The 24,463-nt window shown below is 36.6% G+C and overlaps 1 protein-coding gene and 1 long non-coding RNA gene across 2 annotated transcripts; both read right to left on the bottom strand.

The window, feature by feature from the left end:
* Positions 1 to 960: 960 nt before the first annotated feature.
* On the bottom strand, positions 961 to 1,974 carry LOC134201020 (uncharacterized). The gene is made up of 2 exons (XR_009976175.1): positions 1,763 to 1,974; positions 961 to 1,439 (listed from the first exon to the last, which is right to left on the bottom strand). It is a non-coding gene; the product is annotated as an uncharacterized LOC134201020 (long non-coding RNA).
* A 1,842-nt stretch (positions 1,975 to 3,816) lies between these two features.
* On the bottom strand, positions 3,817 to 14,707 carry LOC105842878 (peroxidase). The gene is made up of 12 exons (XM_038018890.2): positions 14,543 to 14,707; positions 13,450 to 13,589; positions 13,195 to 13,359; positions 12,285 to 12,472; positions 10,774 to 10,969; positions 10,515 to 10,703; positions 9,446 to 9,593; positions 7,871 to 8,027; positions 7,042 to 7,215; positions 6,003 to 6,201; positions 5,793 to 5,898; positions 3,817 to 4,617 (listed from the first exon to the last, which is right to left on the bottom strand). Exons 1-12 carry the CDS (start codon positions 14,674 to 14,676, stop codon positions 4,551 to 4,553), a joined length of 1,863 nt encoding a protein of 620 aa, XP_037874818.1. The 5' UTR covers positions 14,677 to 14,707; the 3' UTR covers positions 3,817 to 4,550.
* Positions 14,708 to 24,463: the final 9,756 nt, after the last annotated feature.

Here is a 24,463-nt window from a genome sequence, read left to right as displayed (position 1 = left end):
CGTTCGAATTAAAGTAAAACGACTGAAATAGGCTGTCGTTGTTGAAATTAATTAACTTAATTTGACATCGACGATGTCGCAGATGTGCGTTACTAGGTAAGTTAAAAAAAACTGATTTAACACACAATTTTGGAAAAACCATCTCTAAATTTGAAAGTAAATAAATATTATTATTTCTATAATTTTATATAAATGTATTATCTCTAATTTTATACATAGCTAGCGGCCCGCTCCGGCTCCGCTCGGGTTTTACCAAAAATTTCAACGATCTTCGACATTGTTTTATTTTTAAAAATAAAAGAACGCTTATTGCGACATAACTATAATAGTTGGACATATTCTGTCGTGACACTTTTTGTAAATAATAATGTGTTCTACAAACTACATTATAAAGTAGTACATTATTTTATTCTATCATCAATAGTTTTCGCAAGGCACGCGATGTAAAGAATATTTTAGATGATTTTTTACACCTTGGATTACATTATTGGAATTTTATTAAAGATCCCTAATTTTTTTCAAAAAAGATTCTAGCCCATGTCACTCGGGAATAGTGTAGCTTCCAAAAAGTGAAAGAATTTTTCAAATCGGTTCAGTAGTTTCAGGGTCTATTCAATACAAACAAACAAACAAATCTTTCCTCTTTATAATATTAGTACAGATTTTAGCTCTATGAATCTTTTTAATTAATTAAAAGGTAAAACTAGGTTATTGGAATACAACAATATAGTGTCGTACCAAATATTTGTGATCCAGAGTTAATTGAATTGGGAACGCTGTGGTTTCTCCACAATATCGGGCGGGAACTTCATCAATATGTATACAAACCAAACTTAGATGCATATTGCTCCGGTTCATTATGCAACCATCTAGTTTATGTTCGCCTAGTTAATAATTTCAAGCTCAAAATTGGGGGTAAGTCGAGTTCATTTACAATAGAAATACACACCTTACATACTATCTGTTTTGAAGATTATTAAATATTTTATTTAATAATTGAAATAACATTACTCACTAATTACAACGAGTATATATCATAGAAAGTAATCCCTATTATTAAAAATAACGATGAACATATACCATTTGTAATAAATAGATTATTGTGAACAAGATAGAAAATACATCGAAAAACTGTAACAAGTCAGAAATAATGAAACTCTTTAGATATATCCACAATAAAATTGAAGTCACGGGAAAATAAAAAACATTCCAAAAATAAAATACCTCTCGGTGAAGTTAGGATTACGGGCCAAAATAAGAAAACTTCGAAATATCCCGGCTGAACCGGAAAATCCACAAAGTACTGGCCTTCTTATTATTCATAGAACTTAAACAATGTCTTGTATGAATTTATCATCCCTTCAACTTATTCTGATTGATGTTGAATTCTTCTTCAAAAGAGATGCTTTTCGAAAGATTCTTTGGCTACACGACATTTTCTGTAAATAATTAATTCAGCCTATATGTTAATTTTAATACCGGTCATGGAAAATTGTCGTAAACACATTTTATAAGCCAACGATAAACCGGAGGGACTATCTAGTCGGTGTTGCAATAAATTATGAATTAAATTAACCGGATATAATATAAACTCGTTTTTTATTTCTTTTTCAGTTCAAAAAGTTCAACTCTATACATTTTTAATAAAATTATTATATTGAATTGTTACATAGCTAGATGTTTTCAGGAATCACTCATAATTCAAAATATATACTGTCGCACCGCAGCTACAAGACCACAACGTTTTTGTTCAAATACTAACCCTTTTATCTCAATTTACATAATCCCCACAGGAAAATCCGTATAACGCAAGTGTTGAATAATATTCCGAAACGGCTCTGAAACAAGAAGCAGGTGATTTATAAGTATAACACCGCAAACTGTGGAATTATTAAATACATAAATTACATTCTAAGAAGCGGGAACTTCTTTATTGTGATACATCGCATGAAACTAATTTCAAAGTATGTACAGACCAAGTATTTACGACACCTTATTTTTGACCTTATTATGTAACTAGTCAGGTCATAAGTATTGTCACACAGTAAAAACTTTTCTTTTAGAATGCTGGCCACAAAAAAGTTTATTGAATTCGAATTTCGAATGGTTCATGAAAATAAAAATGTATACTTTTAGAATTTTACTCATTTTTAAATATGGAGTGGACGCTTAAAGAAGACCGTGTTGCAGTTATTGCGTTGCATCGTTGCGGTTACGCGCCAATTCAAATTTTTGACATACTGAAAAATTTGAATATAACCAAAAGATTCGTTTATCGTACCATCAAACGATACAATGAAGACTCTAGTGTAGATGACAGGTCAAGAAGTGGTCGCCCTCGGTCTGTTAGGACTCCAGCAGTGATAAAAGCTGTGAAGGCGCGAATTCAAAGAAATCCCAAACGTAAGCAGAAACTGTTGGCCCTTCAGATGGGGTTAAGCAGAACCACGGTGAAAAGGGTGTTAAATGAAGACTTAGGGCTTTGGGCATATCGAAGAAAAACAGGACATCGTTTGAATGCTCGTCTAATGGACCTGATACTGAAGAGATGCCGCGCTTTGTTGAAGCGATACGCGGGAAAAAAATATCGGGAAATTCTTTTTTCGGATGAAAAAATTTTTCCGCAGAAGAGAGCTACAACAAACAAAATGATAAGGTGTACGCACACAGTAGTGAAGAAGCAAGCAACCGTATTCCGCGTGTCCAACGAGGTCATTTTCCATCCGCGCTCATGGTATGGTTGGGAGTTTCTTATTGGGGCTTAACAGAGGCACATTTTTGTGAGAAAGGTGTAAAAACGAATGCAGTTGTGTATCAAAATACAGTCCTGACGAACCTTGTGGAACCTATTTCTCATACCATGTTCAATAAATAACAGGCACTGGGTAGTCCAACAAGATTCGGCGCCAGCTCATAGAGCGAAGAGCACACAAGACTGGCTGGCGGCGCGTGAAATCGACTTCATCCGGCACGAAGACTGGCCCTCCTCCAGTCCAGATTTGAATCCGTTAGATTACAAGATATGGCAACACTTAGAGGAAAAGGCGTGCTCAAAGCCTCATCCCAATTTGGAGTCACTCAAGACATCTTTGATTAAGGCAGCCGCCGATATTGACATGGACCTCGTTCGTGCTGCGATAGACGACTGGCCGCGCAGATTGAAGGTAGGTATTCAAAATCACGGAGGTCATTTTGAATAAATTTTAGTGTCATAAGAATCTATGTTTTGTTAAGTTCATTTTGGTATATGAATGGTTACATAATGACTAAACTTGTTTCAATTATTTTACATTAAACATGTGACAGAATTTATGACCTGACTAGGTATAATAATTACAAAATGTCCATTGTAACAAGAACCTTTATGGTAAAAGCCAAAAAAAAATGTAATTCACTGGGATTAATTTCATTTCGTTCAACCTAATTTAAAATAGTGGGCTTCAATTCCGAATCTAAAAAAATTAACTAAAACAGAATAATTTGGATTTACAACTCATTTCATCTACAGCTACTATATCATATATACAAAGATAACAAGGAATCATAGTTCCGGTCATCGTTCTTGGCGGACTGTCGCTTGCGACGAAGGGCTCGGCGAGTAAACTAACCCACAGACACAGCTCACTGAGTTTCTCGCCGAATCTTCTCAGTGGGTTGCGATTCCGATCCGGTGGTAGATTCTGCGAAGCACTGCTCTTGCTAAGGTTAGTGTTAGCAACGTCATCAGGTTTAAGCCCTGTGAGCTCACCTACTAATTCGGCGAATCTAGAATAACCCCTCAAGGTTACTAGAATAGGTAGGAAAAGAAAAACATAGTAAATTCAAATATTTATTGATATATACAAGTATGTTTCATAAAACCATCAAATTCAACATTTCTTTCTTTTAATCATTCTGTATTTTTTATTGTAAGTTACGAGGGAATGAACATGATTTATTACATAACATAAGACAGCTACAAGGCAACAACGAGCCTCCCTGCATCGCCGTCAACTGCAATTGGAACGAATACTGGAGGCTGAAACAAATGTGCCTTGTGTGTCGTGCTCTGCTTAATTCTTCTTAAGGTCATAATGAGTATACAGATTAAGCTGACGCCTAATCATGAGGCACTCTGACTCTTTCTCAATACAATTGAATCGTTGCTGTTATTACAAAGCATTCATCATTTTTAATTTTTTTTTTATTCAAATTTATATTATTTAACATCAATAGTCTTGATTTTTGAATGGAAAGAAAGTCAAAAATGTTTATTATATGTATAGGCAGACGACGATCCCATGACCGACCAGATTTGATTACCAGTGCCCATTATCACCAATAAATGAATTGATAACTTTACTAATGAATTAACCACGATTGATTTTACGTAAATGAATCGTATAAAATCAAACTGATAGTATAATGGTAACATTAATTTTATATTAGATGGTGCAGTCTTAGACCTCATATTTCGACACGCATTCACGTAGTGGTTTCAAAATTACTACATAAAATGAGTTAAGTCATGAACTCGCTGTCCGCCATTTACATTACAAGATATTTTCAGTTTACGATTCTTCTTTCCAGTGTGTAAAGTCTATAGCCGGAATTTCATCACAGCTGACCAAATTGTTTCTGAAACCACAAAATGACGTACAAATTAACGAAATTCATTTCGTTCTCTTAGCAGTAGATAGGGAATTAGCATCGTGAGATCTTGTGACGACCACTGCTTTCAACTAGTCACTCTCCGAATAAGGATAAATGGTTCAAGAAAGAAAGTCTTAGAGGTTGATTGATCGTCTAGAAATTTGATTTTATTTTCCTATCAACACTTCATCTAATTTTTATACTTAACATCCTTGGTATTGTCATCACGGGCTGGTTACCAATTTTATGCCTTTTTTCATTACCTAGTGCGAATCCTGCCGCAATTCGAAGGCAGAAATAAAATAGAATCGGTTGGATCGAAGCAAAAACGGTTTTGACTTTTTGACTTGGTGTATTATAGTGTTTCTTACCGTTCACATTGTCGTATCTACGGGCTTTCAGTGGGCCGAAAAAATGATGATGATGATTTAAAATGTATAGAATGGCGGTAACGTTTAACCTAATAAATATCAATTGATGTAAAGATAACAATAAAGAAACTGTTGTGTATTTTGTTCAGCAACTATTTGTCAATCTGCCTGTATTCCCTTATCTCGCTTAAGGTAATAGCGACCTCTCCTGAACTACCTTCAACCTTTATCGTATTTCTCGAAATTTATTTTTATGTGCAATTTAACAGTGAGTATCGAAAGCCAGCCCGGATAGGTTACAACCAACCTGACCATTTCTCTATCACAAAACATTGGTTTGTGTGATAGCTTTCACTCTGATGTCGATGCGGTCCGCTAACCACGGAACTCCTTCACGGTCAAATCTTTTTTTTTTACCTATTCGCTACACATGCACAGGTAGGTGAGCTCACGGGCTCAACCTGAGAAAATTTGCAAACACTGACCCTAGCAAGTGCAGTGCTTCGCAAAATCTACCACCGGATTGGAATCTCGACCCACTCAGAAAATCCGGCAAGAAACTCAATGGGCTATGTCTATGCGTTAGTTGCCTCGTCGAACTAGAAACGCCGTGATCAACGAATTCGACGAGAACAGTGACTTAAAAAGCTTAAAAGCAGCAAGAGTGAATCCGGTAGATCCGACAAGGCATATATCAAGCGACGGCGGCTTTATCCCGTCGCTTGGTTTGGATATGGGCATGAGTTCGATTGTGCGTCTAAAAACAAAAAAGAACAGAAAATGTCTTACCCTTTTCCAACGATAGTGAAAGCCTTAGGTTGGATTTTTTCAACGTCATCTCCCACATAGCATAGCAGAAGCGCTAAAGAAGCTTTCCTAATTTCTTGAAGTTGTTCTGCAATTATTTTTATGTTAAATATATTTCTAAATACCTTTATAGCTACTTGTTGTAATCTACGTTCAAAATCCCCTCCTCTCAAAAAAGAAAAGGAAACTCACCATGATTAAAGGCATGTGGGCGATTAGGCCTTTCATACCAATGTCTGTCAATGATAATACTTCTTTTAAGCTGGTTTGATAACAAACAGTGTACAGTTGGTGGAACTTGAGCTCCTTCTATCACGTTCTCTACCCAAATACCTGCCATAAGTTCTATGTCTTCGGCCGTCTCATAAACTTGTTTGAGCTGTTGTATTTTCTGGTTAAACATTTACAATAAATATTAGTTATGTTTCAAATGTCATTGAACAATAGGCCAAGGTAATGAATTAAAACATCTCTTATATTACTGAAAGCATGCATAAGCTACTTTTATTCGCATTTATTAAAATTTATATGATAAAATATTATACATTAAAAATGTTACGAAAATAATACATGTGGTGCCATCCATTTTCAGATATTACTAGTATGTGTTATTGTCTCACGAAAAGCTAGTTCATTTTGAAATATTCTGCTTGGATAGTTCTAACAGGAGTTTAAAAAATGTTCTAATTTCTCTACGAACACTGTTAATTGATCAAGCAATTTATTAATTCACCGGTATCTATGCAAACTCTAATAATGTAATTAAAAACTGCAAAGCCTTAAAATCATTACGTGCTGAAATTTCCTTATAGTTTTTTTAAATAATGGAACCAGCCATTTTTTAGTCAATAATTAATTATTAAGTTGCTGTTTTTTTTTTTTATTGATTAGATGGGTGGACGAGCTCAGAGCCCACCTGGTATTAAGTGGTTACTGGAGCACATAGACATCTACAACGTAAATGCGCCACCCACCTTGAGATATAAGTTCTAAGGTCTCAAGTATAGTTACAACGGCTGCCCCATCCTTCAAACCGAAACGCAATACTGCTTCATGGCAGAAATAGGCAGGGAATCAAAGTCCGTGTTGCTGTACTGCTTACCTTTGTAACTAAAATTGGAACTAGGCATTAGATCTCTAACATAGCGTAACCAGCGTTAACATTGGAGTATATTAGTCGCGATAACGATTGCCCACCTACTCAACTAAAAAACTCATAGTACTTTCTTACCTCATCACTAATGTGGTCCGTTAAATCGTCGAAATCAACATGTTTTTTTGAATAGCCCGAGCAGAAGTCTCTGTATTTTGTGTAAGAAGGTAGTCCAAAATATCTGCCCTTAGCTAAATCTGTTGTCGGTATATCGAAAACTTCTTGCACAGGTCCTAAGCCGATATCTGATATCTGTAAACAAATTTTAACATTTCCATGAAAGAATTAACGATAATTTCATTTGGCTTTTTAGATTTAGATAAGTACTTTCCACAAGCTTCGTTTGAAGGAATGACATGTCATAGCGCTCGGAAAACATCATGGAAGGGAGCTCATTCCAAAGCTGGATGGTACGCGGTAAAAAGATCTCTGGAAATGCACTGTGGATGAACGCAGTGGCTCCAGGTAATATGGATGAACTCTACTCAAGTGGAGGGTGCGGTGGAAAAAACGAGATAATGGGATTATCTCGAAAAATTTCTCAGAGCACTCTTTATGGCTTAGGTGGGTGGACGAGCTCACGGCCTTCCGTGTATTAAGTGGGTACCGGAGCCCTTAAACATCAACAACGTAAACGCCGCCATCCACCTTGAAACATAAGTTCTAAGCCCTCAGTTTTTACAGTACAACAACTGCATCATCCTTCAAATGGAAACGCATTACTGCTTCACGACCGAAATAGACAGGGTTGTAATACCTACCCGCACAAGCTCCCAATACATCCCACCACTAGTAATAACGCAGGTTAAAATTTTAACATCGGTACAGTTGCATCACTTGACACGAATGCACCGGACGTCTTATTATTTAGGCTACGACGACTTGAATAACTCATTACGATACTAACATCAGGATCTACGGTGGAATCAGCTTTGCCAGTGGCTTGATAATACGATCCTCGTGTTACGGTTGACATTATGTCACCTATAGCTAAAGACTGGACGCTCAGAGAGAAGTTCACCATCGGTACCTCTTTAATGAGATTAAAGTTTTTATCAAAAAGTCTGAAATGAAAAGATATTCGAAATTTATTTCTTAAAATTTAATTGTATTTGTAATAACACAATATTTTTTATTGATGGCTGAAACTTTTATGCCAACAACAAACTAAATTTAATGGGAAATCCAATCTCGGTAATTTTATCACCAATACGAGACACAGATTCACTACTAAGAAGAATCTGCAAGAATCACAAAGCTTGCTTTTTTATCAAATAGGTGTGTACGTGCTCTCACATCACCACACAAAAAACAATATAAAATTTTATCAAATAAAATGAGCAGAACTAAAACTAGAGCAGGTCTAAATTTTCTAAGCACTGACCAAAACAAAAAGACAAGAGTAAAAATCACAATTACATGTTTGTTAACTAATTTTTACTGTTTTATCAAGTTATACTTAAAATGTATCTTAATATATATAAATTACATGTCACGTTGTTTGTCCGCGATGGACATCTAAACTACTGAACCGATTTTAACTTTTTTTTAAATATGTGTTTTGTTCCAACTTAGGCCATAGAATGGTTTTTATTTCCAATAATGGTCGTAATGTTTATTAATTAACAATAAAATAATTTATTTTGTTAATTATTGTCATTAATTGTAGGATTCATAAGTCTAAAAAAGATGGCGCCTTAAAACAGTTTTTACAGACAATTGTAATACTGTCTGACATTAATATCTCATAGCTGGTGCTGTGTTAAGAATACCAACGTTTCACATAAGCTACAATTTAATGGCATCAATACCACGTGCTGCTGAGGCTAAAGTATAAGTGAAATTGATTTCGTAGTAAACGCAATACAGTGAAATCCAATTGTTCTTACTTTGTTAATTTTTGGTATTAGCATAGCCGGGAACGTGTTATTAGAAACAAAAACCTTAGCCACAGCAACGTGTGGCCGGGTCTGCTAGTTATATATAAAATTGTTAATAACAATAATCAACATAATAAATCATTTTATTGCTAATTAATAAATATTGCGACCATTATTCGAAATAAAAACCATCCTATGGCCTAAGTTGGAACAAAGCACATATTAAAAAAAAAAGTTAATATCGGTTCAGTAGTATAGGTGTCCATCGCGGACAAATAACGTGACACGTTATACATATTAAGATATATTAATTATTAATTAATTAGTTAATTTTTAGTAAATATTCAATTTATTTAAAAAAAATGGAACCAAACAGAATATTATTGATTTTAGAAGATAAACACAATATAATTATATGTTTAAATTTATATAAATATCTCCCACGCTCCTTCGAAGCCATTGACTTTGACGTGACTGCAACTACTTGATTTCTAATCATATATGATAATATTTTTTAGTACAAGATATTTGCACTAAAGGGTGCAAAAACTATTATTCGTTATTTTTTGTTTCGAATCTATTTTGTAGTTATTAAAGCTTACTTTTGAGCGCCGTATTGTATTGTATGAAACCATCTGCTCGCATATGCGTACTCTAGAGCAATTTGAGGTACAACCGTTTCATCGTATATGTCCCTGAAGCCCGTTGAGTTACCTAATATTATTTCATCTTCAATCATGTGATCTTTACCTACAAATTAAATTAGACTTACAATGATTGTTCTATATACGGGATATCTCACCAAGAGTATATCAAGCCGAAACGTGGCAATAGTATCACAACGAATATCACTTTATGATGTTTAAAAAAATCTTAGTCGTAATTAGTTAATTCATACAAAAAATATATATTTTATCAGCTGTTCACGATGACAACCCTAAATACAAACAATGACTAACGGCGACGGCGAAATCCCTCAAAGGAAAAACGTATGCAGTGTGCGGATTTAATTCGTACGACAAGTGTTCATAATTTGCTTCCACTTCCGATACAAATTCAAATCTTTTGATATCTGGCAGTCCTTATTTTTTACTGCGAATCATATTACGGTACCTTCATTCAAAAACATAATTCAAGGGTTGGCAAAAGAATAGTTTGTTCGTTATGTTTAAGTGATTTTTATTCCGAAACTATTCACTTAAGAACTTATGTTTTCCTCGTATCGATTAATCTCATACAACATCACCTACAGTTTTCAGCTTGATATACCCTTTGAGTGACACCCTGTATAGGGCTAACTGCCTTATACTATATTAGTAGTATTATTATCAATTGAAAAATTCATATCACGGAATCATCTTTAATCTGTATTTATAAAAATCGAAATGTGTATTCGTGTATTTCCCCCCTATAGAGACTTCCTTATAGATCTTTTTTTATCCTGTTGATGCTGGTCAAGATATGAGAGCTAAGTGATAAAACTATTGTGTTGTCATTGGTCAATAATAGTTGGACAACATTTCTAGTTAATCGGGCGTTTTGAAGCGGTGATAATGACGTTTAAAGATTGAGTTACATACAAACAGACATAAATCTATAACCTAATAAAACAAGTAAAAAATCTGTAAGTGAGTAAATAAAAAAAGTTAGTTTAAATTTAATAGAACTTACCCAAAATTTCGGGCAGAAATTCGTAATAGAACATTTGCAGATGAAAAGCGACAACAATATCTCTCGCAGTATAAAAGAGTCGTTCGTCATCCCAGCTAGGATTGAGATTTGCTAGTTGCTGAGCCACATAGTTATGGAAGCGCCAGAACCATGTTGTAAACAGATTACTGCCCAATACTCCATTTGGTACTGAAGAATAAAATAAAATATATTATCTTTCTTATTCAAGCCATTAAATGAAGAATCAAAAATTTATTACCATTTCTACTGCACCCTGTACTAATGGCTTGCTTGATAAAACAAGTGGTATTATCGCTGGCGTCGCTAGGGAACTGTCTGCCATTAACCACTTCGTATTTCAACTGTCCACCTTCATAAGACCTAACTTGATTTAAAGAACCAGCAGAAAACTCGTAAATATTAGATAAATCAAAGAATGTCGTAGTGAAATCGATCTGAAATAAAAAAATACCTATGTAACTAAAATTACATAGTCTAGTGAATAAATGAAATTAAATGAAGTAAATAATTAAATATTAAACGCTGTTATATGTTAGGTTTTTTTTTCCACAGGAGAAAATCGCCGGATCCCCATCCTTTTTTTTATGAGTGAAGGATTAGTGGTGGCCCGGAGGCCTTTCAGTTTCACCAGGACAGGTGGACGAGCAAAGGCTCAGCCAGAAGGGGTAGGATTTGCTAACAGCTGCCGGAGCGCCTTCGAAGGAGACCTAACAACTCTAGAGCAACTGCTTCGGGAATTAATCTACTACCAGATCGGAATCGCAGCCCGCTGAGAAAATCCGGCGAGAAACTCAGCGCGCTGATGCATGGATTAGGCTGCACGTCTCTCGAACTCTTTGTTGAGTTCGACGAGTACGGTTACCGAGGTATCTAAGAGCTGAAGGCGTCTAATGCAATGGTTATTATTAAATCTGATGGATCCGTAAGGATGTGTCTAGGGCGTCGACGGTGACTAGCTCCTGCATGATTCAGGGAGTAGTCAGCGGCGGCAACGATAAGGCGATTAACATGACGCATAGCCTTATCGAAGTACCGTTCCGACGCTGAATGTATGTATTTCCGGATTGATTCGAGGCCCAGGTCGTCGTGTAGGTCAACGTTCCTCACGAACCACGGAGCTCCGACAGCTAACCTGCAAAAACGGAACTGAAGGAATTGGAGGGTGTCTATATGCGTGCGGGACGCGTGAGCGAACACCACACTCGCGTAAGTCATGACGGGCCTTATGCAGGTTTTGTAAAGTGTCACCTTGTTCCGAAGGGACATTTTACTCCGCTTACAGATCACGGGGTAGAGTATGCCGTGAATAAACGCGGCACGGTCGCCGACTGATTTTATATGCGGGCGGAGTGTCATCGATGCATCCAGGGTGACGCCCCAGTACTTGACCTTCCTGGCCCAGGGTATGAGTTGTCTATAGAGAGTAATCGGGGGTGTGAGATTCTTCCTCCTAATCCAGGAGGACATCCGTGTGGAGCTTCGCCTTTGAAATAGCACAATACTTTACGTACTTTTTTATTTTAATATTTAAAATCTACGTGCTATATTCGGTTTGGTGTTAAATTCCGTGTTCAAAGCTCCAAATATAACATTATCATGTACTAAAACATTGTGGAGAAAAAAAAAAGTTTTTGGAAGCCCAGTGTCACCTCTTCTGCCTTTAGCATAGTGTTTTCTTTATTAGCAACTGTGGTAGACCAGTACCTAATGATAACTGATGTTTTCCTTGATGGTTACATATTTACTTACTCGACTAGGAGTCGTGCCATTCTCAATGCATCCCAGATTTTGGAACGTCATAGGTATTGTCATGTTAAAGCACTTGTGCCCCGAAAATCGGTGAACCGGGTCGAATTCTGGTATGAAGTTAGGAGCACACATAGGATCAGATTTTCCCTCTTCTTTACAGCAGTAAGGCCTATCCACGATGTAATTCACTGAAATTGGCTTTACGATAATTACTGCTATTACGATTTTGGAATAAATTTCTTTATCGTGTTAAATTTAGAATGATTGTTCTTGAAGTAAGAGCTCTCATTTAGGTACCATCAACCTGACCACTTCCGGTGTGAAACATTATGGTGCATTCATGCAATACCTGCAATTGGATTCAATGCATTCCGGCTTAAAGAGTAAGAAAGATATTGTACCAATTAGATTTGATCAAACTTTAATTCTGGGTGTAACTAGGTAGAAAACATAATTTACGAAGTTTTCGTGATCTTATGACGAATATTCAACTGTGCCAATGTTCGACACTACTACATCTATGAGGTAAATACGTACTCAATATTGTATTCACAGAACAACTTTTATGTTGAAAAAATCACATCTATCATGATAATATTTCAATTACTTATTTTGAGTTTACTAAAATCTTAAAATCATAACTTATGAATTTTTGTATTGGTGTAAGGTCACTCTGAGTCCACCCAAGTGGTAGTTTGTGGCAGACCTAGGCAGGATGGTGGTACCTATTCGAAATCCAGATATGCCAGTCTGTGGCAGTATAGACTGCAGCCTATTTATTCTCCGTTGTTATGATTAGTCGCCTTTTATAACATTTACGAGAAGAGACAGTATGGTACTATTCTACACAATACAACCAATAAATCGCCATCGCTGCACCACTCTTAATTTAGTGATATGTGGATCTTACAGATGTCATGTGCGGAGACAACATCAATGGCCATAAACTCAATGTAATACGCAGACAACTGCGTTAATTTTGCATCTGTAGCCAATCCTATTGTCAATAGATTGTTCTTGATATGTCTGGCTAGAGGATACTCCTTCCCTGAACTAGTCAGCCTGGGCTCAAAATCTGGAAGAAAAATTTTCAGTGTTGTTTACATTCTTAAAACATCAGTAGTCCTGAAAATGTTTAATATTGAATTGAATACGAAATTTATACCTTCACGAAAATCGGCCGGCAGGATTCTGAAAGTTGGTGTATGGTATGCTCCCCGGGTAGGATAGTAAAGGTTATTGCAGCTACCGTCTGTACGCCTCCATTCGGTCTCGTCACAAGGCTGAATATTATTCGCACATGTACTGAAAAACAAACTTATCCTCTAGCGATTCAGTTTTTAATACATATTTTGAGAACATTAGTGTTGTATGATTGATGGTTGTCTGGAACAGATCGCTCTTAGCGATAAAACCGCCAAATGTCGTTTTTTTGTATTTAATGTTTCGTATTTTTTTTTAATACAGTAAAGCATATTCTCTCTCTTTCTGCCTCTCTTTTTCTCTCTTTTTCCCCTCTCTCTCTATTTCTGTATTTTAGCCTAACAGCTGTTCTGACGCGATTTGAAGGTATATGTCAGATTTTGTCAGTAGATAATATCTTTATATTAATACGTGAAGCAAAAACTTTGTATCCCTTTTTACGTAAATTGCGCGGACGGAGGAGTATGAAATTTTCCACACTTATAGAGAATATAGAGAAGAAGTGCACAATGCTAATATTTTTTTTAAATAATGTATAAAAGATACATTAAATCAATAAAGAACATTACACACACTACATACCACGTATTTGACGCGTACACGCATGAATACTATTTATTGTCAAACTTTTATCTTGACGTTTGTGGTCAAATTGAGAATAGATTAAATATTGTTTGTCTTTATTAATATTTTTTTATAGTGTAGCCTTAGCGAAATTTGTGATTATAGAAGTATAAAATACTAATATAAATAATAGTATACAAACTTACAATTTCAATTAATTATAATCGAATTTCGACTACTGCGGGACCTCTAGTTATAAAAAATGTGTAAGGACAGGACTGAACGTTTGCCTGAACGCGATAACCAAACGAATCTAGGGCGAGTTGCTATATAGAAGAAATTTGCTGAGACAGTCGCTTTCTTAAAATTATAAATTAATAAAAAAAAACAGTTTTTAGAATTAAAACAAAAAAAGCGAAATGACACAAAATTTAACTTTATTAAAATTTTATTTAGTTCAAGTTAGTGTAAGTTATAATCGATATTCTCACCTTAAAATATTAGCTTTTTCATAGGCCTGTCTTTGCTCGTCTGTTAGAAGCGTACCTTCCCATGAATCATAATAGACTGCTTTTGCTAGATTAACAACTAATATAATGAGAATGCTTATTGGCAGGAACGACATCGTAATGGCCTGTACAAGCAATACAATGGTTTCTCTATAATATTCTCAATTTAAATATTTTAATTGAGTAAACATTGCATCATTTTTTAATCCTTTTGTTCGTGAAACAAAAGAATATAAAAATGATTGTTTATAATAAAATTTAAGGTGTCATTCTGTTTTTTTCTACGATGGATGACTTTACATTTTCGATATTCGAATATAACGATTTAGACAAATAAGCATAATATTAACTGGGTGACATATTTGCATCTTGAAAATATATTATTAAAAATGCTTTAATGAATAAACGTTTTCTTTGTATATTTAACAGTATTTAGTCGATATTTGAAAGTTCAGCTCAAAACAATATTGGGAGGAGTGCAAAACACGGGAGTTCTCAAAGGCTATTATTACAATTACCTACTACGAGTATAACCTGCGAGAAGGCGGGACCAAATGTGTGCTCGTTTCTCTAGAAAATATCCGTTTAAATTTCAATTGGGAAACTACTGTTTGTATTACCATAATTTTTGTTGTATATGATACAAAGACGTATATATATTAAGAGCTACATCTATAGGGGTGACGATGACTGTTAAATTTAAAATAAATCCTTCAAAATCGAGAATATAAGTAACAATTCAAGACTGCATTAAAAAATGATACAAAAAACTGAACAGCTTAGCCAACAAACAAAATTTTCGTGAAAATAATGTTGAAAGAAACATACCGTAATATATTAGGTACATAAATGTAACAGATACAAATGAAGCTAATAAAAACGTGTTAAAAATACTACAGAATGTTGCCCTCACGTTCAATTTTCGCAGATTTCAATCGATTTATTCATTTTATTACACGTAAATGTATCAACTGGAGTTCCTTGTGGAAGGTATTGAATGTTCTTGGTGTACCCAATCATCTGATAGTGCTGGTACAGAGCCTGTATATCTACAGTCAGGGAGTTGTCAGAATCGATGAAGCTGTGTCCCAACCGTTCTGTTTTGGAAAAGGTGTCCGGCAAGGTTGCATACTGTCACCTATACTTTTTAATGCATATGGAGAGTACATCATGCGGCAGACTTGTGAAGATTGGTCGGGAGGTGTGCGCATTGGTGGAGCTCATATTACAAATCTCCGATATGCCGATGACATGACCCTGCTAGCTGCAGACGAATCTGAAATGTCTCTTTTCTTCAGCAAAATGGAACGTATCAGCAACAGCCTAGGCCTCTCCATAAATAGATCAAAAACGAAATTAATGGTGGTGGATCGTGCAAATGTTCCAAGATTGAGTGGGGCGCTTGGATTAGAGGTTGTAGACGAATTCGTGTATCTCGGGTCCTGCATCAGCAACAAAAGCTCATGTGAAACTGACGTGCGCCGACGTATCGGAATGGCTAAAAGTGCGATGTCTCAGCTACAGAAGATCTGGAGGAATAGAGCGATAAGGCTGAAAACTTAAACCAGACTGGTGCGGACTCTTGTTTTCTCTATCTTCTTGTATGGAGCTGAGACATGGACGTTGAAAGCAGCAGACCGAATGCGCATCGATGCTTTCGAAATGTGGTGTTGGAGACGCATGCTAAGAATTCCGTGGACAGCCTTCCGGACTAACGTGTCGATATTGAAGCAACTGGGCATCAAAATCAGACTGTCTACTGTATGTCTGAAGCAGATCCTCGAATATTTTGGTCACATTGCGAGGAAAGACGGCGATAACCTGGAAAAACTTATGATCACAGGGAAAGTTGAAAGCAACAGATCTAGAGGCCGCAGCCCGACTCGTTGGTCCGATCAGATCCGCACCGCTTTGGACAGTACAGTGTACAGCGCGCTGCATGACGCCGTGGACAGGGGAAAGTGGAAAAACATCTTAAGATTGAAGCTCATGGGTGATGGTGGTCATGACCCTCAGACATGAGGAACACGATTCAAGGAGAAGGAGGAAATGTATCATAATGAAAGTAAAAAAATCGTATGTTTGTCCAGCCGGTAGGAACTGAAATTCGCTCCGGAGAGTTATCACTTGTCCAAATATAATTTTTAATTAGGACTTCATAATTTCTTATTTAAATTAAACACGTGCATGCCGATACCGACTTCCATCGTATAATTCTTCAGAGAAGGACAAAACGATCAGAATCTTATGGCGTATCTAAGGTTAGGCCCCGTCTAGTGCGGTTACCGCAGTGCATAAACACCATAATGTGAATTCCCCCACCCATCTTGTGACATAAGGTCGAAGTGTCATTTGTATTATATGTATAACAAATATCCCACCCTTCAAACAGGATCGGATGAATGCATTGCGGCAAATATAGGCAGAATGGTAATACCTACACGCAGGCTTACAATACGTCCTGTCACCTTGCAGTGTCCTAGTAGGAGACTCATAATTATCATGCCCTAAATTCTGCGATTTTACTTTCAATTGTTCTAAGTATTTAGGATCCAAGGCGACGGCTTCGACAACACCCATGTCACAAAATGCCTTGGTAGCGTCGAAGAGCCCTGACACGTTGCGGCAGGCGCAATGGCTTAACCACTCTCACTGTTAGGGACTAGTGCCATACGAGAATCCCGTGTTTCCGTATTGATATTACCGTACCACCTCAATGTAAACGCCATGGACGCTTGGGCCATCCCCCCGATGCTAGGGAGAAGCCGGTCTATTATGCCGATGTTTCCCACAGCTGGAAAACCAGGTCAACGAGGTGAGCGCGAAAAATTAAATGACCGTCTAGTAAAGTGCTACTAAGTAAATGAGACTGTGATGGAGAACATCAATGCGAACGCCTCCCACCACGGTGTAGACATCGGCGAATGGCACTCTCCGAGGCCCGTGAAACGACAGGGCCTGTTGGAGCCCTCAACAACCGAAGCTCTTCGTCGAGCGTCTAAAATTCTCCACACGGTGGTCTTTGACACCTCTGATGACCGGCCGAACCAGGCCTCTAGTATTGATGAACTTCCCTCCACGGTGTTTCATGAGCTCTATAACATATATCCTTTTTCAGCCTCCTAGCTGTGCGCCCGGCGTTGATGATGCCCATAAACAACGGTGAACATTCACGACCAGGTGTGATGTACGCTTGTCTGCCTACGACAGCAATAAAAAAAGTGTGACTAATACTTTGTCAAAAAGGAAGTGGTCAGATGTTTGCGAAAAAATTCGTAACATCTTGAAGTCATTGGTAATCATAATGTAATATACTGATTAAACAATTGCTACAAGGAAATACTTATTTAATTTTTCGCACGCTTAATTTATAAAAGCCATGAATAATTATTATTGAATCAGTTGGCTACATGATACTACTTTCTGTTTATAAAACAAAATGGGCTTGGTTTTTTTTTACTTCGTTTTAAATATTTCATCTGAAAGATCGACTTTCAGGGGTGCTTTGAGTATTTGATCGTGATCAGCAAAAATAAACACCTTCCAATTACTCTTCTTTTCATCCATGAGAGACTTGGATATTTCTAGACGTTATTACGAGTCTTCTACCATTCAGATTGTACGATTATGGAACTATTTTTCCCACTTCACACTTTATACGCTTAATATCCCGATTTCCTATCACTCAGCTAATATAACAGATTTCATTCAATGTTCTTATATCTTTAATGAAATTTATGTCCACACATTATGTGCGTGCGTATATTTAATGAAATTTACTGCAAGTATATACTAGCATATTCATTTTAACATTACATGGGTCTTTACTATTTAGGTATACTAATTGTACTATGTTATTTTTATTTTATTTTATTGTACACTTTTCTGCTTTCTATATCTATATGTATAATGCGATTTGCTCTGATGAGTTGAGATCTTCTTTAAATACCATTTAAATTATTCGCTTTCTAATACTTGCCTTTTTCTATGTAGGTACAGTAAAAAACAAAGAACAAGCTATACCAATATTAAATGTCAACGTAGAACATGCCCTTATCTATGCCCATATCTCCTAACACAACAAAATTATATTTTAGTCTTAATAGAATGTAAGAGAATAGAATCGGCGTTCCATCTGTTTGTGAAGTGATTTCGTTTTTCTTTGTGATCTTTGTGACTTAAAGCGTACATTCCATTGGATGTCTCCAGAATAAATGTTTCAAATTATCTCGTCATTTCCTTTTTCCGACGCACCACTTGGCTGGTTAGTTGGTTTAGTTGCTCCCTACCCGTTGAAAAGTAATGCGTTTCCAGAATTCAATTTTGCAACGTATGCTAAGTTTGTAATGAATTTCCCTTGAAGATATTTTCCGAGCGCTTCTTCAAAGGAGGTTTGTAAAAGATTGTTAACCGAGAGCAATCTGCGGACTGCGGGGCCGCCGTGCTCCTAAAATTCCTGACCTCCACGATTACTCAAGGGCAATGAGTAGTTCGTCTGCTTCGGAGGGCAATTAAAAAAACCAGCCTTTATAGCATTCATCCGTAAGCGCTTAAAACATAATTCATTCTATTATCCTGATAGTATAAAGAGCCGTTCAGTCGTGTATTTGAATTCCATTTCACTACACCGTACATTTGCTCCGATACTGAGATTCGAATTAGATTAATGTGTCCGACAGCGTACTAGATTAGGTACAGCCAGACAGTTTGGCTGAGGAAGATCCGGCGAGAAACTCAGTGGGCTGTGTCTGAGGGTTAACTTACTCCTCGAGCGACGGGTTCGACGACAACGATGACCGGTGCTTGAGGTACCTAAAAGCACCGTTGGTGGATCGGGAGGATCCGAAATGACGTGTTTGGGGCGACGTCGACTGCTTTCCATTCTGTCCGCAGGATCGGGAATGTAGTTACCGGCGGCCACGATGAGAGGGTTCTCGTGTCGTGCCGCTTTATCGAAGTGGCGCATTGACGCCGACTGAAGATACCTACTGATGGACTCTAAGTCCAAGTCGTCATGGAGATCGACGTTCCTAACGAACCACGGAGCTCCGACGGCTATCCTGCAAAAACGGGATTGAATAACTTGGAATGATTTTAAGTTAGTGCGGACCACGTGAGCGAACACTACGCTTGCATAAGTCATGACGGGGCGTATGCAAGTTTTGTAGAATGTCACCTTATTTCTAAGGGACAATTTACTTTGCCTGCATATCATCGGGTAGAGTCGTCCTAGTATGAAGGCGGCACGGTTGCGTACCGTCTTTATGTGGGGGTGGAATGTCATCCCTCTGTCGAGGGTGACGCCTAAATAGTATGCTTACAACGGATGCCCCATCCTTCAAATCGAAACGCATTACTGCTTCACGGCAGAAATAGGCAGGGTGGTGGTACCTACCCGTGCGGACTCACAAGAGGTCCTACCACCAGTTGTTAATAATAATCGATTTTTATATTTTCTGTAATTAAAGAAATTTATATCGTTTTTTTTATGTAATATAATTATGAGTCACCCTCAGTGCAAAATTTATAATTGTTAGAAAAAAACTAATATTAATGTTTTTGGAATATATGACATATGATAAAGTCTCCGCAATAAATTAGATATTTTAATTTTGAAAAATAAAATATATCATTAGATAATATTCCAGTATTAGGGCGGATTTTTTCCGGTGCCCAGGAGCGACATTCAATTTAAATCCACCCCTGTACATGACATAATCTTATGCTCATATTATATACATACAAATATTGGAACTAATAAAAAAAAATACGGGTAGCCTGTACAAATATGAAGGCTAAATCGTTTGAAGTGTAATTCGGTTCCTACAAATGTTACAGTGAACAGCGTCTATAATAATAATAATAATGAATAAATAAATACTCAGATTCAATTCTGATCCATTTCCTTTACTATGGGACAAACATGTTGAAATACCTTTAAAACATCAAAAACCCAAACAAAGGGTTAACAAGTAGTAGTTTTGTTAATGCTTAGATGGATGAACGAGCTCGTGGCCCAACTGGTGTTAAGCGATTACCGAAGCCCATAGACATCAACAACGTAAATGACACCACCCACCTAGAAACATGAGTTCTAAAATTTTAGTTTTACAGTACAACGGCTGCCTCATCCTTCAGAACAAAATATATATGATAGATGCCTGAATCTCGATAACAACATTTTTAAGAGATTATACGCAAATATACAGTTCTCAAAAATAACATTCGGACTGCAGCGGCGTCGGTCTACCAATTACACCCGCTCGGTGGAAGATCTTCCCTATATTGCTACCTCCCAAAAATTAAGTGCTCTTAACTTCAGGCTTTAAATGCACCGCACGAACGCTCGTGATACCTACAACTATTCTATCTCGTATGCTCAAAATTTATAAGTTAACCCTTTGAACGCGAACCGTCGATATATCGACTCTCTATTGATGCGTATAAAGTGCGGGGCGTCGGAATACCGATTATTGCGCAGTTTGAGATTACAGGTATTAAGTATTGTATCTCTACGTATCTTAGTGCGCGCTAATTTATTATTATGTTGCTGTGAATTAAGCATCGGTTTTTTAAAGTTAATGTTTTTTTTATTATGTACTTTTTTCAAAAATCCTGTAGCAATTTCTGGAAAATTTGTAAAAAAAAGCTCAGCACTAAAAGAGTTAAAATACAATAAAATTACCGAGAAAAGTTTAATTAAAACGTCACGCCCTCTCGTCGCGTTACTTGATGGTGCCTCTTTTAGCGTTGTAAATAGAATTTTAATGCGACCCCGTGCGCTGCGCCGTATCGCCTCGAAAATTAATTGATAGAAAATGCGGTCGTATATTATAAAATAGAATCAAAACAGTAACCATTACATATATATAAAATACTTATACGGATGCTTTTTAGATTTATTGTTTGGTTAGCTTTACTCTTTCTGTCACGAGGGCGTTGACCTGTGCTCATTAGTCGCATGAAAAACTGCTCATATGGTCGCCGAGGTTTCAACTTACTTTCATACGGAATTTCGCCAAAGTAAGAGTAAGTGATTTGGGGGTGAAGACATAACACATATGTACATTATTTACCTTGCTTTTAATAAATATTTTTTTGAGATTTAACAGTCTAAACTTTCAAAAAGTTCAAAAATATTTAAATGACCATAATTTTTTTTTTTGCAACGCACAATTTTAATTTGTGTTCATTCAACAAAGTTTTTAATTTAGAGTTTTCACGCATTTGACGCCTCTTGAATGAATCACGCCTCATGAATCCTCCTTGAAGACGTAGAATTTTTAAAATTGTACTTAATATAATTAAAGAACAAAAATTTTAAAATTGGAACTTATATTTCATCCATTCGAATTCCCGCTTGTGTACGCGCAACACGTACTACTGCAAATTAAACTATTAAAATCTAATTACTGTCAGCTCATTTTCACCGCTACACTAAAACTTTCAATTGTGATTGTGGAGTGCTCGCATCTCATTCGCCGCCGAAAAACCGTCTAGGAATTCTGCCGCTGAAGAGAACAAGGACTTGGAATACAACAGGTGAGTCATAATCCTCTGATTAAGACTTTTCTATTGTAATTTCACAGCGCCGCCAAAATATCGCTACCGTCTGCACATCACTTCACTTTATTTACATTTTCCAACCGCGTACGTTTTTTAGCTATTATATAGAGACACACACACACGCGCGCGCGCTCACACTCTCACACATTAAAAAAACAATTCTAAAAATCACTAGTTTATGTTCTCTTACTGCTTTTTATATACTTTTTTTCTGTTCAACGTTATACCGGATTCTATTGTTTTATTGTACATATATGCTGTTGATTACATTTCTAAAAAATCCCAGAAACTACTTAAAATCAGATGGTTTGAAAACTCGTCAAACTAGAGTTGTAAAGTTTTGATGATAGAATGTTCGTCAATAGGTTTTTAGTTTGAATCAATAGTTAGTGACAAAGGCTTCGTATTAAATTATTCAATTTATTAATAAATCTTCAAATATCGAAGAATTTTAAATTCAAAACAGAAAATTTTAATCGGGGTCATTGGCTGTGCTCAGTTTTTTTTTTAAACAAATATCAAGCACTTTTAGTAATTCTTTGAAGAATCTAAAACCACAGCAGATCTTACAAGTCTGTACAGATCAGTACAGAACTCAAACAAACTTTTCAGATTAATGTTTTAGCGCCAAGAAAGTCAAATACTTTTAAATATGGCAACATTGTAATTATATGGTGAAGTTTGGACTTTTCGATGGGAACGCGATTGAAGAAGCAATGTAATTTTTTGTTGTTTCAAACTAATTCTTCTTTGGGGTTAATCCTGTAATGATGATGGCTTATAAATGTTTTTTTTTTTTTTTTTTCTTTTTTTTTATGATTGAAGGATTACTGGTGGCCCGGAGGCCTTTCCAGTTTCACCAGGACAACTCAGCGAGCTGATTCATGGGTTAGGTTGCACGGCGAACTCTTTGTCGAGTTCGACGAGTACGGTTACCGAGGTCCCTAAGCCTGCTCCTAGAGCTGAAGGCGTCTAGTGCAAAGGTTATTTATTGGATCTGATGGATCCGTAAGGACGTGTCTAGGGCGTCGACGGTAACTGGCTCCTGCATGATCAGGATTCGGGGAGTAGTCAGCGGCGGCTACGATAAGGCGATTATCATGACGCATAGCCTTATCGAAGTACCGTTCCGACGCTGACTTCATGTATTTCTGTATAGATTCGAGGCCCAGGTCGTCGTGTAGGTCAACGTTCCTCACGAACCACGGAGCTACGACGGCTAACCTGCAAAAGCGGGATTGTAGAGATTGAAGGGTGTCTATGTGTGTGCGGGCCGCGTGAGCGAACACCACACTCGCGTAAGTCATGACGGGTTATTAATCGTCTACCACTCGTCAAAGTATGCAAGTGTGGCAAAATGAAACGAAAACCATTAGAAAATATAGAAATCCATCCAGCATTAGAAACCACGTTTTCCAAACAATCCATTGGAAATCTAAGAAAATACAATTTCATTGCATTCAATTTTCATCCCATAAGAAACTTCACATAAATAAAATTCTGTTACTTCAATTCACTTTGATTATAGCAAGGTACCTATGTAAAAATAAATTAAGATATGAAATGTGGTTGTAACGTAACAATACGCGTCGGTAAGCATGTTTCAAATTACGATTTGAATATTGAAATTTCATTTTCTTATACAAAATATACCTAATATTAGTCGTTTTTCACTCATTGCATACTCCATAATTTTATATTATTAAAATATTATTATACTTTTTTGCTATTTTACTTTCTAATTGACGTACTAAATATTTAAACGATATCATTGGGATATCCTGTACCTCATTTTAATCAACCAATAAGGTTATAGGGTATCGTTGGAATTTCCACAACATACCGAGTAGCACAGATACATATTTTTTTACGTTTTACTTAGTTATTAGACAGGATAGTTGTATTATTCATTTTATTAATTACTATAACTGATTTTGCGTCCTCTATTGCATTATAGTGGGCTTAGAAATTCACGGACATAAACATAAATAGGTAATCGTATGAATCTACAATTAACGCCATCTAGGTTACGAGGTATGCAAACAATGAACATTTTAAAATTAAAGCCATCAAGTTTGTCATTTATATCTTGGATTCGAATGCTTAGAACTTACAAATTTTGCATCTGACCGTACATTGTCATAGTAGTCATTAATGGCCTTTAAGGCCGAAATTTTAGTGGCGTCTATTCTACTGGAATGAGAATGATGGATAGTTCTTGAAAGGTATCCAGAAATACATAAAGTGCCATAAGTAAACGAGTATACAGTCCACCTGATAAGTCCACCTGCAGGCATTGACTTTAGCGATTCCACGGGCATCATTTTATGTTTAGAT

The sequence above is a fragment of the Bombyx mori genome, chromosome 22, assembly GCF_030269925.1.
Source record: "Bombyx mori chromosome 22, ASM3026992v2".
NCBI classification, from domain to species: Eukaryota; Metazoa; Arthropoda; class Insecta; order Lepidoptera; family Bombycidae; genus Bombyx; species Bombyx mori.
Note: the sequence above shows the minus strand (reverse complement) of the source record. Positions and strands in the feature narration are given on the sequence as shown.

Excerpts from the sequence above, each read along its gene's own strand:
- LOC105842878 (XM_038018890.2), bottom strand. The coding sequence starts at position 14,676 with ATGTCGTTCCTGCCAATAAGCATTCTCATTATATTAGTTGTTAATCTA. Across the intron at positions 13,590-14,542 it reads GAAAAAGCTAATATTTTAAG|TACATGTGCGAATAATATTC; the intron begins GTGAGAATATCG and ends TTTGTTTTTCAG. Across the intron at positions 10,704-10,773 it reads TACAGGGTGCAGTAGAAATG|TACCAAATGGAGTATTGGGC; the intron begins GTAATAAATTTT and ends TTTATTCTTCAG.